Source organism: Otolemur garnettii, unplaced genomic scaffold, assembly GCF_000181295.1.
Source record: "Otolemur garnettii isolate 467f Iridium unplaced genomic scaffold, OtoGar3 scaffold00065, whole genome shotgun sequence".
NCBI lineage: Eukaryota > Metazoa > Chordata > Mammalia > Primates > Galagidae > Otolemur > Otolemur garnettii.
The window spans coordinates 7,568,025-7,586,183 of record NW_003852460.1 but is presented as its reverse complement, the minus strand read 5'-3'; the positions used below and the strand labels follow the sequence as shown (position 1 = coordinate 7,586,183).

Genomic DNA, 18,159 nt, shown 5'->3' with positions numbered 1-18,159 from the left:
TTACACAGAGCATTACAATAAAAAACCCAACACGTTGCTATGTGCTCGTTCCAACACCAAATGTGAATATATCTCATAAAAGTTGCACGCAGGCTCATTCCCAGCACCTCTAGGATGGCAAATAAATAGTTATTACTGCACTGGTGAAAATGAGGTCTGGTTAATGTTTCCCAAGTCAGATATACAGGCTCCCTCCTTGTGTAAATCATTTCAAAGGCTAGAAGCTTAGCCTGATAAAACACTGCCCATGTGAAATTAAAATGAAAGCGTAATATTACAATTATGTGGTAATTCAATAGTTCTCCTTGGGTTTCTCATCTTTTCCAGTCCAGCATCTGATAATGAATACTAAGCAGAATTTGCACATGTTGATAATTTAAGGTAATCAGCTCTCACCTAAGTGAAACAAACTGCTCTGAAATTTTCAGTTTCTGTGACTTATTAGGGCTCGAAATCTATCTATTTACACATTTTCTCCTTTGTAAGGTCTTTGGAAAGGACTGAATAGAGAACTTTGAGACTGTCCGGCTCAGAGTAACAGCAAGTGCCGAACACTGAGCAAATAAAAGCCACGCGAGCATCTGAAAAACACTCAGAAGAAACGCACGTGTTGCTTCCAGGATCCCCTTTATTTGGTGTCCTACTACAACATGTTTTCTTAGTTAATAGCAAGGAAGAGCAAGAAACAGGTGACGGGCCTCATTGGAGAGCTCTTCTCCATGGCGTACTGATGATTTTTATACATTAAAAACTGATTTAGAAAGAATGCAGAAAAATTCTACAGATGTCTAAAGCCTTTGGTTCTGGAAAAGAAAAAAAATAATTGTGAACGATGTTTATTTTACCTCCACACCCCAGTTCTGTTCATCCCATTACCAGAAGTGAACTTCTGCATTTGGGTACAGCAAACACCCTCAGAATCCCCACCCATGTACTTCTATGGCAGTGACAAAAAGCACGGCAGCATGTTCCTCAGGGTTCCCCATTGGTGACCTTGGCCCAGAGTAAATCATCCCTTTATCCCTTCCATGGCCTTAGCAGGATTAGAAGGAAATTCCGTGGTTTCACTGACCTTTGGCTATCTTTTCATTGTTTCATGTTCCCTTTTGAGGCTGCTTGCTTTAGCTAAAAGGACCTCCTGGATTCTATAAAGCCAGGCTATGACTAATAATCTCTTTCCCATCACAGGCTGGCTCTGAGGGCACCACATGAGAATAAGAAGAGACTACATGAAACAATCTTTAAGACTTTTTTGGATTTAAAGTCTAAGAGAATCCAGTTTCACCTGTAAATGTTCCAAAGAAACCCCAGTAACAACATCAGCAGCTGTTACTCAATGCTTATGTGCTATAAATGAGACAATGAATTTCATTCTATTATAAGACCAAAGATTAAATTCTCTACTATTGCCTGGATATTTCCACACTGACATGACCATTTGATGTTACTTTGGAGGGGGCCAATGAGCTACAGAAACAAATTTTCCACAGTGTGTCAGCAACATCTGACTTAAAATGTTTTAACCTAGAGAAAATATATTTTCGTATATTAACTAGAAGTTTCATAGAAACCTACTTGTAGCTAGGTTCTTATCAAAATTGAAAATTCTTATTAGGGCTAGGAAATGAAGGATTCTGACCAAGAAATCTAGGTCAGAAAAAAAAAAAAGAAGAATTCTAGGTCAAATCTGAAAGAAGGGGTAGGGCGCAGAAAAGTTACAAGAGCATTTGCAAAGGTTCAATAAGACAGTAGACAGGAAGGGCAATGACAGAGACATGAGGATGACATCAAATACAGCAGACATCTTCCCCTCCCAAGGACCAATCCCCCTTCCTTAGTGAGAGTACTGGAATTTCATTCAAAGGGTAATGTGCCTAGATAACACTTTTCTTTCTCGCACTAGGGTTCCACTAGGGGGAGCCACCTGACAGACTTCAAGCCAATGGACATGACCTGAGAGCCTCTGGGAAAGCTTTGGTTTCCCAGTGGAGACATTACATCTTGTTTCTTACCTCTTCCCGCCTCCCACTTAGAAAGCAGACATGATACCCAGTAGTTCAGCAACCATCTCTAAGTACGAGGCAATAAGCCAAAGGACAAAGGGTAAGGATGGTGAAAAAGAAATATCAAAAAGGGGACAGTGCCTGTGGCTCAAGGAGTAGGGCAACGGCCCCATATGCTGAGGGTGGTGGGTTCAAACCCAGCCCCAGCCAAAAAAAGAAAGAAATATCGAAAAGAGTGTGCATCCCTGGTGATATTATGGAAACAGTCCTGGAGTACTCACTCCCATGTTTGTTTTTTTTGTTTGTTTTTTTTTTGAGACAGAGTCTCAAGCTGTCACCCTGGGTCAAATGCTGTGGCATCACAGCTCACAGCAACCTCAAACTCTTGGGCTTAAGTGATTCTCTTGCCTCAGCCTCCCAAGTAGCTGGGACCACAGGTGCCCACCACAATGCCTGGCTATTTTTTGTTGTTGTTGTTGTTGTTGTTATTGCTGTCATTGTTGTTGAGCAGGCCCTGGCCAGGTTTGAACCCACCAGCCCTGGTGCATGTGGCCTGCACCCTAACCACTGACCTATGGGTGCCGAGCCAACCCCGATGTTTCTTAGTCAGCCTTTCACTCTGTTGGGTTTTCTGCTATTTGCAGCCAAATGCACATCTAACTGATGCATCACTAACCAATGACATGAGATGGAAAAGGATGAGGATGACTCTGTGAAAAGGAAGGGACAAAGACTAAAGTGAAAGGATGAGTGGGATCAATCCTATTTACACAAATCATACAGTGGACCTAAGATATAACTTAATGTCTTCCTGCAGAAAAGACAGAAGTCTTCAGTAAAAGAATAAATGTGTCATTAAATTCAAATACAAAGATACCCAATGTTCAATTTGGCTGTATAAAAGTTAATGCTGTCCTCCTGTGCGATGACTGCTAGTATCAAAGTGCACACTTATGCATTAAAACAGGACATTTTGCATCCTACAGAGAAGAGAATGAAACATATAGAGAATCAATTTAGTATTTCCCTTGCAATCCATCTGGAGGAGTTCCCACTGAGAACTCATGTGCCTCACCCTCTCTGCAGCAGTATCTGGTGAGACCTGAGAGGAAAAGTAAGTAGTAACACTGGGTAGCCTGTTCTGACTCTTGAATATGCAACTTGGAAATTAAAGCATGCTTCTGGCAGGCGGGGGCATGCAGGTATGGCCCAGGGAAGTGCCGAGCTAATCAATACTTAAGAATGCACAGGCAACAGCAATAAATAAACGAAGCAAATGGAATGAGGATGCAAATCAATGATCAGGTGTGTACACCCTCAAAATAAGGACGTGCTCCTTTGTACAGGAGGTGACATGACACAGTACTACATGCTCCAGTAATTCATCCTGCAGTCCCAAGATGCTGGTCTTGGATGGGAGAATGCTTTCTTCACACTTATCATGCCAGGAGCCCTGATATTGGTTCAGATGCTGATAGATAAGGCAAGTAAGAGGCTAAGAACAGGGGGAAGAAATGGGATGGTCATGATCAGACCCTCTGGGATATTTACAGCTTTCACTGTGTTCAAATTCAATTTCTTTTTCTTTTCCAACAAAACAAGTGTAAATACCTTTAGTATGATTCAGTAACACAGCAGCAAGACTTCAGGAACTAATAAATAAGGATGCTGAACACCAACACCCCTTTGCCTTTTGTGCTCAAAGCTTCACACGTGTTCCTAAGTTACAAACATCAGCCTTGAGCAGAAGGGGTAAGAGTTTTTTCAACGGGGCATTCATGCTCCGCATCCTCATACAGACCACATCACTTACTCCCACCCACAAGCCCCACAGCAGTTAGGAACTCATTAGGAAACACAGTTTGAAACTCATACGGGGTTAAAGCTATAAAATGCCTACTCATGGATGCTTTTGTCTTTGTTTTTTTAGAAAAGGTTTCATCCTTCTCCCCCTCCTTTCAAACACAGCTTTTGTTTCTGCTGTCCTCAGTGCATGATTTTTCATTGGGATAATGATGCATCATTTGTTTATTTCTTTTCAAATGACACAGTCAGTGTTTTTCTTAAAACAACTGCCACCTTGTTGCTAATTAAACATGATGGATTCGGGGTCCTGGTTTGCCATCTGGGCCATATGTCTCAGAACATCCTTTTTCGTGATGATGCCAAGAAGTCTCCTGGGGAAGAAACACAATAGGGAAAAGAGGTCAACATTGCAACACAGACTCATCCCTGTCCCTAAGCCCCAGTGCCTTTTCCACGTGGGCTTAGGGACAATGTTTCCCAGCTTCCCTTGTGGTTGGTCGGAGCCAACGGTGTGAACTCTGGCCAATGGCCTGGGGGTGGAGATGACAGATGCCACTCCCAGGTCTCCTGCATATTTCCCACACTCTCTCTCTTCATCTGGCAGCCAGAGGTGAGGAATCAATGAAGGACTCTGATGTCACAGAGGATTGACTCAGGAGCTACCAGATTTGAAGACCTGGGTTCCTGAATGACTGTGTGGGTCCAGAGGCCAAGCCTGCTGCAACTCACACTGGATGTGACATGTGAGAAAAATAAACCTTTATTGCATTAGGCCACTGAGATTGCAAGCTTGTTCATTACAGCAATAATCCTACAATAACTAATATATTTTCTTAAATTAATTTTAAAAGAGTTTATGAAAGCCATTGCTAAAACTTGACCACACCACAGAAATTCCAAGTATAAAAAATTTTAAGAAAAAATTAATTTTATTTTTCATTCTATCTTACTGGAAGGATAAACTTTGACACTCATGTCAGACTCTATACAGGCAGTTCCTCAATTACAAACATCCAAGTGACATATGACTGACATGAACAGGTAAATGTAGCTGTTCCAACTTACATACAAATTCAACTCAAGAACAAATCCACAGAAACTATCTCATTTGTAACCCAGGGACTTCATGTATATAAATCACCTCCTCTCCCCAAATTCCATTGCTTTCAACTTATAAAAAACAATGGCACTGGCTCAGCACCTGTGGCTCAGCACCTGTAGCTCAGCAGCTAGGGCACCAGCCACAACACACCAGACTGGTTGGTTCAAATCCAGCCTGGGCCCACCAAACAACAATGACAACTACAACCAAAAACTAGCCAGGCATCATGGTGGGCACCTGTAGTCCCAGCTACTTGGGAGGCTGAGGCAAGAGAATCGCTTAAGCCCAAGAGTTTGAGGTTGCTGTGAGCTGTGACGCCACAGTACTCTACCCTGGGTGACATAGTGAGACTCTGTCTCAAATAATAATAATAATAATAATAATGGCACTTACCAGGGTCCCTAGTATAGGGCCTTCTAGACTGTACATCACACAAGTCCAGGAAACACTATTCCTATCTTTAGTATGATTCAGTAACACAGCAGCAAGACTTCAGGAACAAATAATTAAGGATGCTGAACACCAACACCCCTTTGCCTTTTGGGCTCAAAGCTTCACACGTGTTCCTAAGTTACAAACATCAGCCTTGAGCAGAAGGGGTCAGAGTTTTCTCAGCCAGGCATTCATGCTCCGCATCCTCATACAGACCACATCACTTACTCCCACCCACAAGCCCCACAGCAGTTAGGAACTCATTAGGAAACACAGTTTGAAACTCATAACTGCAATGCAAATAGTGCCCCGTAGAGTGCACATTTATACAACCTTTCACAGCAACCCTTTTTTCATGGTTTCATTAAATGACCACCTTCAGGAAAAAAACATGCCCCTTGGGTCAAGTGAAAGGTTTAAAAGAAGGGGATGTGCGCAACTTTTTAGGGAAAAAGAAGTTCCATTGCCAAGTCAGTTTACAAAATACTATTCAGTGTATCGTTGCCATATCCAGGAAAAGGAGAATGGGGCAGCAAACCATGTCGGTCTCACTTTGGAATACTGCATAGCTATTAAAACGATGGATTTCTTCCCTATGTCTATGTAAAATGATATACCAAAAAATCAGAAAATACAACAGTAATACACCGTAATTTATTTAATTATAGCCAAATTAGTCTAATTTATCTCTTACTAACAAATAGTGAATATGAAGAAGGAATATAGGTATTTAAAGCAGTATTCCAATCAGTTACACTGATTAGTGAAGCTGTCAGGAGAGAGTTCCAACTTTTTGTCTCTGACCACACTGGACCTTAAACAATCTTGGAAAAGTTATTTATTTCTTGTGTTGCCCCTTCCCCTCTACTTCATAAGAACATCTTTAGAAGAGAGGAAAGAAGCAAAAGGGGTCTTTAAAAGCATGCAAAACAAAAAGATCAGTGATGATACGATCATGAAAACATTGAAAAAGTGTCCTGACTCTACAGTGATTTTTTTTTTTTTTTTTATGATACGGGGTCCTCACTCTGTCACTTAGACTGGAGTGCAGTAGCTTGATGCTATCTTGAACTCCTGGGCTCAAGTGGTTCTCATACCTCAGCCTCCCAAGTATCTGGCAGTACAGACACACACCATCATGGCAAGCTGTTTTTTGGTTTTTATTTTTTTTAATTTTTGGTCAGGACAGGGTCTCTTTCTGTTTCCCAGACTGGTCTCAAACTCTTGGCCTCATATGATCATCCAGCCTTGACCTTCCAAAGTGCTGGGCTTACAGGGAAGAGGCTAGACACTGTGCCCAGCTGATAGTGATAATTTTTCAAATAGGAAGGAATACTTGATAAATGTGGAAAGCAAGATAGAATTGGACTATCAATATTTTGCAACCCCCAATGTAATAACTAGTTTAGCCAATGTAATAACTAGTTAAGCCAATTATTGCCAATGGATACCAAAACCATTGAGTAAATGGTTGCTATAAAACAGAAAATTCATATTACCTCAAATTATTGATGTACAAATTATGTACAAAGAGAAAAATGTCCCTTTACAATAGAGGGTTCTGGCTATCACCACTTCACCCAGGTGATGAAGCTTACCATTAACAAAATCAGAAAAGCTGACACTATGAGATCTATGTTGGAATGCTGCCAAAAACTACTTAACCCAAACAGAATCATGAAGAAGCAACTGGACAGATCAAGAATGCAATACTGGTCTGGACTCTTCCAAGAAAATCTATGCCATAAAAAAAAATAAACCAAGGCAAGGAATTGGTCTACACAAGAGAAAAAGAGGCAAAACAACTCACTGCAATGCATGAATCTTGCTGGAATTCTGGACTGAAATTTGAATAGTAATTAGGTATTGAATGATATATTGGGTTGTTAATTTGCAGACTTATAGTTTGGTGATTATGAAGGAAAATGTACACTTAATTCATAATTGCCAAAAATTGGAAGTAACCAACATGCCCATCAATAGGTAAATGGATAAATAAACAAACTGTGACACATCTAGACAACAGAATATTCTTCAGTGATTAAAAAAAAATGAACTATCAGCACTCTGGAAGGCTAAGGCACATAGATAGCCTGAGCTCAGGAGTTCAAGACCAGTCTCAGCAACACACACACTAAACTAAAAATCCCCACACTCCCACACACACACTAAAAATAGAAAAACTAGCCAGGCATTGTGGCAGACACCTGTAATCCCTACTACTGGGGAGGCTGAGGCAAGAGGATCGCTCAAACCCAGGAGGGTGCTGAGCGCTTTGATGCCATGGCACTTGACCCAAGGAAACAAAGTGAGATTATGTCGCCAAAAAAAAAAAGCTATAAGCTATCAAGTCTCAAAAAAGACATGGAGGAAACTTAAATGTACATTGCTAATTGAAAGAAGCCAGGCTGAAAAAATTACATACTGAATGATTCCAACCACATATATGTGACATTCTGGCAAAGGCGAAACTATGAAAACAATAAAAGGCTCAGTGGTTGCCAAAGGTTGCTGGGAGAAAGGGAGGGATAAGTGTGCGGACCATAAGGGATTTTTTTTTTGAGACAGAGTTTCACTTTGTCACCCTTGGTAGAGTTCCCTGGCATCACAGCTCACAGCAACCTCCAACTCCTGGGCTCAAGCAATTCTCTTGCCTCAGCCTCCTGAGCAGCTGGGATTACAGGTGCAGTCACAAAACCCAGCTCCTTTTTTTTTTGAGACAGAGCCTCAAGCTGTCACCCTGGGTAAAGTGCCATGGCTTCACAGCTCACAGCAATCTCCAACTCCTGGGCTCAAGCGAGTCTCCTGCCTCAGCCTCCCAAGTAGCTGGGACCACAGGCACCCGCCACAACACCTGGCTATTTTTTGGTTGCAGCCGTCATTGTTGTTTGGCGGGTCCGGGCTGGATTCGAACCCACCACCTTAGGTGTATGTGGCTGGTGCCTTAGCCACTTGAGCCACAGGCGCCAAGCCACACCCAGCTATTTTTAGCGACAGGGTCTTGCTCAGGCTGGTCTTGAACTCCTGAGCTCAGGCAATCCACCCACCTTGGCCTCCCAGAGTGCTAGGATTACAGGCATGAACCACCTCATCCAGCCCATAACGGATTTTTTAGGGCAGTGAAACTACTCTATGATACTGTAATGGGGGACACCTGACAGCACGAATTGGTCAAAATCCACAGAAAAGTACAAAACTGAGTGTACTATCACATAAACTAGGGACTTTAGCTAATAATCATGTATCAATAGCAGTTCATCAATTGCAATAAATATAACACACCAAGATGGCAGCACTAGAAGGGCTGTGGGGGAGGAGGGGATATACAGGAACTTTCTGTACATTTTGCTCAATTGTTCTCCAAACCTAAAACTGCTCTAAAAATAGAGGCCATTAATTTAAGAAAAGAAAAAACCTTGAGAGGAAAAAAGTGATTGCCTGAAGGGAGAAGAGGGCTGGTGAAAAAGGACAGAGCCAGGGATTGTTGATTCTCGTCCAATCTATTTAAAGCCACTTGACTTTAACCATGTTCATGTGTTACTTTAAATACATTTCTAAAATTTATCAAAATGCAGTAAAGTTGAAGATGTCCCACAGAACAAGATGCTGCTCTACTAACCCTACCAGGCAGTCTGAGTCCTTGTATTAATCTGCTGGGCTGCCATAACAAAATACCCCAAGGTGATGGTTTAAACAACAGACACATGTTCTCATAGTCCTGGAGGCTGGAAGTCCCAGATTGAGGTGCCAGCAGGGTTGGTTTCTCCAGAGGCCTCTCTCCTTGGCTTGTGGTTAGCTGCCTTTACACAGTGTCCTCTGGGTGCACATGCCCCTGGTGTCTCTTCCTCTTCATGTGAGGACACCAGTCCTACTGGATTAGGGGCCCACCCTTATGTTCTCATTTAATCTTGATTACCTCTGTAAAGACCCTATCTCCAAACACAGTCACATTTTGGGGTTAGAGCTTTGACATAGGAAGGGAGTGGGGGGGGGGCGATATCTCTGTCCATAATGATCCTCAAACTCCCTCTGCATTGAACAGCTGCAGTAAAACAAGCCCTCTGGATGCTTCTCTTTCTACACCATGTATAATAAGACATCTAGAACTGATTAAATAAACCTAGCTTGTTCCCCAAGTGTTGGCCAATCCTGAAGCAAGACACACCTAAAGGAAACAAACATTATACTCTTCTTTGCAGGAGATGCTGATTTTTCCTAGGAAGTCTGTCTGTGAGTATGAACATGGCAGATGGAACCAGAGCCCAACAAGAGCTCTGATTTCCTTTCTTGGGGATGTGGCGGGGCCAACTGACGGATCCTGGAAACACTTCTTTCCATCCTGATTTAATCTTAGTTGCCTGGGGGTCAACTGTCATAACAAGGACCCATCACATTCAGTCAACTAGAGAGAAATATTTTCTCAAGGGCACTATTACCCAATACTTTGCCAAATACTCTGCTTCTACGGTGGCAGAAGCTTCAGTGAGGCCCTGTCTCATTAGAGGTGCCCTTTTGCCTTGATAGCCACAAATGGCTACTGCGAAGGGCAGCCCAGGCCTCTGGACCTATCACATGTCAGAAATTCAAAGGCCCATAAGAAAAGAGGTTTCCTCCCAGGGTCAGATGAATTTTTTTCCAGCTCTGATGATTCTAATTAATTTCAAAGGGAGCACTAATAGCATGGAGAGGTGGCTTTGCCATTGGGAGGAGCCGCCATTTAAAGGCAGGTGGGTGTGCTCAGTGAGACCCCTCCTGTGCACTAGCAATGACATGCAGTGTAACCTGGGTCTATAGGGCTCCCTTCCCAGGCCCCAGGAAAGCTTTACTCAGGGTTTTTTCACCAGGGCACTAATGACATTTGGGGTTGGTGAGCTGTTTTCCACATTGCAGAATATATAGCGGCATCCTGGCCTCTACCCACTAGATGCCAGTAGCACCCCCATCGCCCATTGTGACAGCTAAAATGTCTCCTGTGGACAGGGGCAAAATCATCCCTGGTTGAGAACCACTGCCAAGATTAAAAAGTACTGAAATATTTCCGTGCCAGTTGGTTCATAACTACTGAGTGAGATGCCCCAGGATGTCCCCACTACCCTTATGTGACTGCTAGAACTCCACTGAGTTCCCCAAAATTCATAACTAATGAGTTAATATCTGGCACCAGCTCTTAAACACTTCCACTGTTAGTCCTAGCTGGGGGCCTTCAAACCTCTGTGGGTAAACCACATGCTATCAGTGTGGAATATAGAAATCCCATGACATGGCCCTATCCTCAGTATTTCATTAAGCAGGTATACCAAAATGCATACATTCCAGGGATCCGGAAACTTTAAAATGCTGCTGAAAATCCTCCATCACTCCTAGACCCACTCCCCATTGCCATTGGCCCCAGCGACTACAGTACGAAGGGCACTGAGTTCTCAGTACTAGGGTCAACTGGCAGGGTCCTCCGGCTACGGGCCTTGATGGCACCCTCCCCACACCATTTCACCCTAGTGTCTGACAGCTGGCTGCATCTTGGGAAAAAGGAAACCTGGAAGAAGCCCAGATGGGACTGGCTCTACAGTGGACTCCCTTCAACCTTCACCAGTGTTTGGCCTCTCTAGGGTCTCATGTCCTCATTTGAAAACTAAAGGGAACACAAATGTCCATCAACTAATGAACTAATAAGCCAAATGTGGTCTATCCAGAAACAAAAGATTATTCAGCCATGAAGAGGAATAAAGTACCAAATGGGATCTTGAAAACATGACACGCAGCAAAAGAAGCCAGACACAAAAGACCGTACAGTGCACAACTGTAGTCACATGAAATGTCCAGAACAGGCAAAGCCACAGAGGCAGAAAGTAGATTAGCTATGAGGGGCTGTGCTAGAAGAGGCGATAGCTAAGCGGGGGCAATCTCTTTGTGGGGTGATGGAAATATCTTAAAAGTGTGGTAATGGATGCACAACTTGTTTTCTACTAAAAACCATGTATTTGTATGGGTGAATTGTATATAGCACGTGAATTATTTTAATAAAGCTATAAAATAAATACATTTTATTTGTATGCCCATGTGTTATACAAAGTCCCACTCACCATCTAGATCAAGGGTCCTCAAACTTTTTAAACAGGGGGCCAGTTCACTGTCCCTCAGACCACTGGAGGGCCGGACTGCGGGCCCCGGGACAAGTCAGCTGCTAAGCAGGACAGGCGGCAAAAACACCCGGCAGGCCGGATAAATGTCCTCAGTGGGCCACATATGGCCCACGGGCCATAGTTTGAGGACACCTAATCTAGATGCTGAGAACCTGGTGATGGGAACACAAGGCCGGTAGTGACAGAATTCTCTCAGTGACTTCACTCTCAGAATCATTACAAAATGAAGGGCATGGGAACAGCAGAAGAAAGTTTAAAGAAAAGAGCATGGACAAGTGTTGGGATTCCAAGTGTCCTTTCCAATAAAAAAAGAATAGTTATAAGGCTAGCAGCTTATACCTATTAAATGCCTCTAAGAAAGCTACGATCAGAAGAGAAATCAAAGCAGGTGTGAGCAGTTCTATAACTACAGGTGGAGCACCTCAGGGCGTTCTCACCTCAGGTGGAGAAGGGCTCTGCGGCTGCCAACTAGAGGACAGTCCTTCAGCTGAAACTGCTCTTTCATGCTCTGACATTTGCTGTCCCCTGGAAAGCCTTGTTCAGGATGTTCCCCTCCAGGGTGCTGCCTTGGGTAACACGACTTAAATTGGATTATGTCTTGTCTTAAGAAAGACAAGACATAATCCTTGGCTTTAAAAAAAATGTTTTCAACTCTCTCTAGTTCTCAGCCAAAATAGATGCTTAGTAAGATGTTGATTAAACCAACATCACTTTGAAAAGAAAAGACTGGTTAGTGTTTACAAAGTGATGAGACTGTAACACACAGACAACCCTTCCATATCTATAAAGCCTGGGTTGTCTTTCCTTATGTTCACCCTGGAGACAGTATCAAAAGATCAGGCATTTGCAGTTCTAAAAATCTCCTGTAAAAGCTCTGTAACTGTGATGTCCAAAAATTAAGTTGATTACAATGGCACTAGGGAAATATGAATTCAGGAGCTGCCCTAGGTTCATGCATAAATTGTGCCCTGGCCTGTGACAGTAATTATCACAAAAGAAGAAAGCCGAACATCAACCCAGAAGGAGGCAATGTCAAATCCAGCAGGCTTTGTTAGTGGCATGAAATGTCCGATTTGATTTAAATCAAGTGTTTGAACTTCCAGCCCCTTTGGGTAGCAGTCCAAGTGAATCCACTAAATTATAAACAGCCAGCTCTATGACCAGCAACATAATTCAGATTCAAGCAGCTGGGCTCTTCTGAGAAAGCTACCTGGCCCAAGCCCCCATGGACCACCTAGCAGGGATTGGGGGAAAGCTGACACCAGCTCTCCTACTCACTTGTCCTTTACTAGGATCTTCATAGGGAAAAATCTCACCCAAATTCACTCTTAGCCACTGAAGGTTTCCTAGTCTCTGGCATTCTGGGAACAAAGAAATCTCTGATTCACAATTACCAAAGACCCTAGACCCTGAGAAATCCTCCAGATGATCCAAGTCAAAGAGACAAGCTCAGGCTCTAGGCCACCTCGAGCAGGAAAGGCGCATGAGGAGAGAACATATCAAAAATACAAGCTGGCTGGAGACACGTCTATGCTGGCAAAAAGCCCAAGGAGATGAAAGGCCCTGCAAACAAGGATCCCTTGCCAGGACTAACGTATCAGCATCTGTGTCTGTTTAAAAGATGCAAAGCAAGAGAGTGAGATTTTGCTTTCTTGAAGAACATTCAGAGCCAATTTCAGCACCCAGATTTTCACAGGAAGATCTCTTGGGGCTCTGTCAGGTGTGAGTGAGTGTTAAGGGCAGAATTTCCTGCCTGACCTGGAAATTCCAATGATAACTGACAGTGGATTGTTTTAAAGGAGAAACCACTATACACATGAGATGGCATAGGCAATTACAGTGGTCTTTTATGGCAAACACTGGAAATTCAAATCCATAAATCAACTTTAGTGGTTCTCAAAGTGGGGTCCTCAGACCGGCAGCATCACCTGGGGGGTTGTTAGAAATGCACATTCTCGGGCCTCACCCCAGACCTCAGCAATCAGCAGCTCTGTTATGGGGGCCACAAATCTGAATTTAGCCTGGAGGTTTAATCCTCCAGGATATTTTGATGCATACTCAAGTTTGAGAAGCCATTTCAGCTCCTTTAAAATTCACCAGAAGAAAGGACTTCTAGCCTCAAACATAAGGACTCATTTATTTGTTCTGTATTGATTGCACCTGCCACATGCAAGATGCCACGCTGGCTGCAGTCAGAGCTAAGGAGGATGGAGCACACCCCCTCCGGTCATGACACATAAAATTGTCTCCAGACATTGCCCAATGTCTCCGGAAAGTAAAACCATCCTGATTGAGAACCACTGGGTTAAACCAGAGTGTGCTGGCTCTGGAAATGTAAACTGTGCTACACAGTTAAGCCTCTGGAATCTGTAAAGGCCTAAACTACGTGGGCTACCAATGTCTCCACAACCCATTCTCCATCCCCTACCCCCAGCCCCTGAAGGGATGAAATAGGCAGATAACTCTGGGTTCCAGGCTATCCTGACTGATTCAATCACTTTACCTCAGTTTCTGAGGCTGCAGAACTTAGGACATGCCTCAGAGCCCAAATCATGGCCTTCAGGGACCTGTACTCTGGTGCTGTCATGGATCCCTGATCATTGCATTGTTGGTTGCCTGGTTTGTGATAACACAACATATAAGGAATACAGCGGCAATAGAGACAATACCATGGGGTCATTAAATCTCTCCATTCTCCAATAGCGTGTTTGTTTAGAAAAAATAAAGTTGTTTCAAACAACTGACACATTAAGGAACGTTCTGACCTTAATATGAATTATAACCTTTGCTCATGCATTTCATTCATAAGAAAGTCAATGTGAACATAGGAAATTGCACCTGGGAGAATCCACTGGCATCAGAATACACAGCATGCACACCCACAAACATCCACGAGCTCCCTCAGGTCATGCATGTGTGAGCAGCCATACCTGTCCATACCTGAGGTGACCACTTGCCCTCCGATTTCAGATAACCCTCCTTCCAGCCCTTTCTGTAACTCACACACTGCAACCCTGCTGATGCCTACTCCACAGCCAGGTTTAGGCCTTTTCAAGATGAAGTGATATATTTATTGTTGTATTTTTTAACCATTTAGCACAGGGGTCCTCAAACTTTTGAAACAGGGGACCAGTTCACTGTCCCTCAGACCGTTGGAGGTCCGGACTGCGGGCCCAGGACGAGTCGGTTGCTAAGCAGGACAGGCAGTGGCGGCAAAAACACCCAGCGGGCCGGATAAATGTCCTCGTGGGCATGTGGCCCGCGGGCCATAGTTTGAGGACCCCTGATTAGCATGTATAAAATGGCACTTCCATTATTAGGTTCCCATCTCTCATTTCAAATGTATCAATGAGGAAGTTTTTGAGTGTTGTTCACCTTACCCCATTTTCCCCAGACGTCCTATGGTTTGCATCGCTCATTTTTGCACAGTGCTGTGATTTTGAGGAATGCATGAGTCTCATTACAATGGGAATGGTTGTACCTTTCCCCTGAGCCAAGTACCATCTGGGTGGTAGAAAAGCAGTGCCAAGCCCTTCTCTGGTCCCCCTCTTTTGACTCAACCATCCCAGCCTGAACAGCAGTTCCACCTGGAAGCCTCTTCCCCTTCCCAGCTACCCCACTGCTGTGCTTTTGGTCCAAATCTCTCTGTATGATTCCTTCTCGACACTCTGACCACAACTTTACTGACATCCTCTGCCAAGGACCTCAAGCTCCCTAAGGGCTGAGACCATGTCTTCATCTTTTTCTCCCCAGAGTCTGGCTGCAGTATACATTCTGGCCACGCTGCCCAGCTACTCACCCACTCCGTGTCACCAGGCACTGCCGGAGCCCCAGTTTCCGGAAGATGTCCACCACTGTCTCCATGGGGGTGTGGTCCGTGACTGTGAAAGGGCTGAGGTTCAGGATGCGCCGCAGCTTCAGGGGGTGCGGGCTGTTGGCTGGCAGTTCAGGGGGCTCCTCTGTGAAGTACATGATGGAATTGCTCACGATGCCCTCCTGCCTCTGCCTGGCATTCTCTAGAACAGGGTGAACAGGAACAATGAGCCACACAAAGTCCCTTGCTGAGCAACTCCCCCCCCCTCAAATCCCCACACAGCATCTAAAATCCCACAGAAGAGTTCAGAGGACAAAGCACACATTCTGAATGAGGGGCGTCAGCCAAACATCTGTGAAACTGGCATTTCTCTTCAGCTAATGCCATGTGAGGGTTTCCCCACTGTGACCAGATCATTCGTTTTCAAGTCCTGCAAGATGGGCCTGACCAAGATGGTCCTTTGGGGATCATCCCTATTTCACTTGGACTCCAGGGCATCCAAACAGCCCAGGGCCTCCACTTGTACTTCCCTAAGACTCCTTCACCTCATCACAGGCTGGAGTCTGATGTGACGAGAAACTCCACTTAGCTGTTCAGTGACTTTAATCCACTGTTATTCTTTTTACAAAGTAACTTCTAACTGGCCCAAATGGTATTATGAATCCTGAGAGGAACAAGAAACCAATACAACCAGCCCAGGCTCACAGCCCAGGAATGCAGCTCAATACCAAATTTGACCTTTGAACCCAAAGAAACAACCTCAGAAAAGCTGCACCCCCTCCCCCACTCCTTGGATCTCCTGCTTTAAAAATGGGCCATTCTGTGGATTTCTCAAAGAAAAATAGTAAAACTGTTATGGTAGCAATTAGCCTATTTCTGTCTATACAAAAGGCCATGTGAAAGAAAGCGAAGGAAAGTAGGGTAACAGGAACTCATTAGAAATACTGCTTAACAGAGTGCTAGAAACCAAGGCTATTTTAAGTCACACATGAAATAAATCCATCGGTCTCAAGATATTTCTCCAAGGCGATTTTCCTTCTGTTGGAATTTTAATCTTTCCTTTGGTTCATGGGAAAAGGTTAAGGAAAAATGTATGGCAAAGCTTGCCTTAAAATGGATCCTAGTTTCTATAATACATTTCTTGCCTTCTCAAAGACTACTATTCACCTATATCATTCTTTCAAAAATAAAATTCTAACTGCCTCCTCTATGGCCATTTAGTGCAACAGAGTACTCTAATGGAAAACTGGCAGTATTTGGAGTCACGATGGGGCTGAAAAAGGGTCTCTGTTTATAAGTGGACCTGAGGGTCTGCTGGGCAAATGCCTGCACATTGTATGGGTCAGGTTAAATCCAGTTATATCAAATGGGATATGATTCAACCACAAATACCAGACGACACTGATACACGACATGTTTTCAAATGCAGATTCTACATGATACACGCTGCACGCTTTTCTCCTAAACCATGATGGTTCTATCCTTAAGCACTAAGGCAAGGATGCAATAGTCAACACATACTCATTTGCTCATTTTCATAAAGGAATTCTTTAATGGGATTTCTATCCGTTTCAACAATTGGATACAATGTTAGGATTGGATGAAGCCACAAACCCTAATCAAGAACTGATCACATGGATTTGCTGAACCCCTTATAAAACCAAATACAATTTAGTGGACCATCAATCCACTTGCTAATAAAAAACAAACTTATATTTCCTTTGAACCTACCAATTGGGTTAGGAGCCCTGATTCTAACAACCACTAGTTCAATGAACTCTTGCTCACCAGTGCGTTCCCAGTGCCTGGAAAATGCTTAGCATACAACAGACACAAAACGGATACTCACAAACACGTGAATGAATGAATGAGTAGGTCTACTAAATGTTAGTGTGTCTGGTCCTGTCTGCCATACAGAACAGAGCCTATTTCACTTAGGAGGCATTAAGAAGAAAAGCCCATATGAGCTATTCACGGCCAAGCAAGAACCACAGGCATCAGCTGGAATCAGAGCCAGAGATCTGAGTTGCTGGTCCTGGCAACTGCTGCTCTCCTCAGAGAGCCTCTGCTAGGCCACTTTGGAACTCTATTATGAAGCCATACATTAAAAAAAAATAAAAAATAAAGCCATAGATTAAGACTTTGGAAGTGGAGGTACTATGTACAGGCCAAAAGCTGATGAATGGAAGAAGCAACAGTAAGAAAGCTCTTTGCAACTCTCTACCAGGGTGAACCATCTACTCCCAGTTTGGACCAGAAATCTTCATCAGTCACTAAAATGCCTGCAACAAAACTATTGCATGTAAATTCACAGAAGGCAGAGATGGTATCCTGTCACCTCTGGATTCCCAGCTCCTAGGACAATACCAACACATGGTGAATGCTGAAGAAATACTTCTTGTATGAAAGAATAAACCATGGTGGCTCAGTGTCTGTTGCACAGTGGTTATGGCGCCAGTCACATATGCCAAGGGTGGCAGATTCGAACCTGGCCCAGGCCAGCTAAACAACTTCAACCAAAAAATAGCTGGGCATTGAGGTGGGTGCCTGTGGTTCCAGCTACTTGGGAGGCTGAGGCAAGAGAATTGCTTAAGCCCAAGAGTTTGAGGTTGCTGTAATCTGTGAAACCACAGCACTCTACCAAGGGTGACAAAGTGACACTCTGTCTCAAAAAAAATAATTCCTTTTGCTTTTGATTTCCCCCATATGCTATGAGTACTACTTTTACTTTTAAAAATGTAATAAACTTCATTTGAAATGTTTTAGGCTTGGCACCTATGGCTCAAGCGGCTAAGGCACCAGCCACATACACCTAAGGTGGCAGGTTTGAATCCCCAGCCCGGGCCCGCCAAACAACAATGA

The 18,159-nt window shown here is 43.7% G+C and overlaps 1 protein-coding gene across 2 annotated transcripts in view; it reads right to left on the bottom strand.

Moving 5' to 3' along the window:
• Nucleotides 1-2,891: 2,891 nt before the first annotated feature.
• The window catches only part of CLCN4 (chloride voltage-gated channel 4), a 79,745-nt gene continuing 64,477 nt past the window's right edge, over nucleotides 2,892-18,159 (bottom strand). For both annotated transcript variants that reach the window (XM_003793043.3, XM_012807172.2), the window contains 2 exons: nucleotides 15,283-15,499; nucleotides 2,892-4,180 (listed from right to left, as the gene is read on the bottom strand). In XM_003793043.3, the coding sequence (XP_003793091.1) occupies nucleotides 4,090-4,180; nucleotides 15,283-15,499 (308 nt within the window). In that variant the 3' untranslated portion in view covers nucleotides 2,892-4,089. The remainder of the gene's footprint in view (nucleotides 4,181-15,282; nucleotides 15,500-18,159) is intronic.